The 1,510-nt window shown below is 58.4% G+C and overlaps 1 protein-coding gene across 1 annotated transcript in view; it reads left to right on the top strand.

Annotated features, from left to right (window-relative positions):
- The first annotated feature begins 594 nt into the window (after window positions 1–594).
- Window positions 595–1,510, top strand: part of VSTM5 (V-set and transmembrane domain containing 5) — a 5,199-nt gene continuing 4,283 nt past the window's right edge. Inside the window, exons 1-2 of the mRNA XM_010578270.1 lie at window positions 595–673; window positions 1,334–1,344. Coding sequence (XP_010576572.1) covers window positions 595–673; window positions 1,334–1,344 — 90 coding nt within the window. The remainder of the gene's footprint in view (window positions 674–1,333; window positions 1,345–1,510) is intronic.

A 1,510-nucleotide genomic window follows, 5' to 3' on the forward strand; every position in this document is an offset into this window, starting at 1 on the left:
AGATGCAGCAGAAGTCAGGGAAGCTGGAGAGATTTTATTGCACCCTGAATAAAAGACGGGCCCTGGAGTCCACGCAGCTTGCACCCTCTCTTGCCAAGGCCTGACCTAAGTCCTGTGAAGTCCCCCCCCGAGGTGTGCAAGCAGGAAACCCTAATGTCGCACGGAGGCTTTCCCCTGGCTGCACATGAGAGCATCACCCGTGTCGGAAAGCCCCAGTGGGAGCAGGTCCCCCGCAACCGAGCTCTGAGCGAGCCCAGCCCCACTCCTGCTCACCTCCCTGCCCGGGGCTGTGCTTTGGCCACCCAGACCCCCGCCGGACCCACTTGTCAGCCTCGCAGACAAGCAGTATGTAGGGAAACCTGCACCGGGCCATACAGTGCAGTGGGAGATGTGGCTGCCCGGCGCAGAGGGCTCTGGCAGACCCCAGCCGTCCCTCCTCGTGCGGGGAGTTGCCCTTTCCTCCCACCCTCCCGGAGAAGCTTGTGCTGACCAGCAGACTGAGGTGTCTCTCTTTGATCCGCACCCTACTAAAGAAAACTTGAGGAGAGGGAAACACGAGGAAGAGGAGGATGGAAGCTCTGCAAAAGGGCCACCATGGCGTGTAACCTTTTTGCCGGTCAGAGGGACGGCTCTCCTCAGGGTGCATATGGCTTCTGGCAGCATCTGCCCCTGAGTGAGGATGAATTTTCAGGATTGGGGCACTTGCATGTTTTCTAATCATGTTTCTTCCTACGTCATGCTGTCCCGTGCTTTCTGAAAGAAAGACAAGCATTTCTGGGGACCTCCTCTGGAAGATGATGGAAGGGAGAGAGGAGCACCCAGTGCCTGTGCTGGGTACGGTGGGATGGGAACCGGGCTCATTTTCCAGCGTGGTCATCTGAGATAACCCCTGGGGACACAGAGATGCTGCTGCCCAGCCCCACCATCTCACCCGCAGAGTCACCAGACTCCTCCTTGGGGCAAGAAAGTTCTTTTTAACACCTTGAAGGGAAATTTCCCTTGCAGACGCATGTTTCATAGAATCGGTCACAGAATAGTTTGGGTTGGAAGGGACCTTTAAAGATCACCTAGTTCCAACCCCCCCCTGCTGTGGGCAGGGACACCTTCCACTAGACCAGGTTGCTCCAAGCCCCATCCAACCTGGCCTTGGACACTGCCAGGGATGGGGCAGCCACCGCTTCGCTGGGCAACCTGTGCCAGTGCCTCACCACCCTCACAGGGAAGAACTTCTTCCTCGCATCGAATCTAAATCTACCCTCTTTCAGTTTAAAGCCATTGCCCCTTGTCCTATCACCACATGCCCCTGTAAAAAGTCCCTCTGACTTTCTTTTAGGCCCCCTCCAGGTACTGGCAGGCTGCTGTAAGGTCTCCCCGCAGCCTTCTCTTCCCCGGCAGAACAACCCCCACTCCCTCAGCAATGGCACAAAACCAAAAGCGCCCTCGGCCGAGCGTCCCGACCCCGGGGCCCGATCCCTCCGCTGCCCCCCGCGGGGGGATCCGGCGGGCCCAC

This window comes from Haliaeetus leucocephalus, unplaced genomic scaffold (genome assembly GCF_000737465.1).
Source record: "Haliaeetus leucocephalus isolate CR32 unplaced genomic scaffold, Haliaeetus_leucocephalus-4.0 Scaffold616, whole genome shotgun sequence".
NCBI classification, from domain to species: Eukaryota; Metazoa; Chordata; class Aves; order Accipitriformes; family Accipitridae; genus Haliaeetus; species Haliaeetus leucocephalus.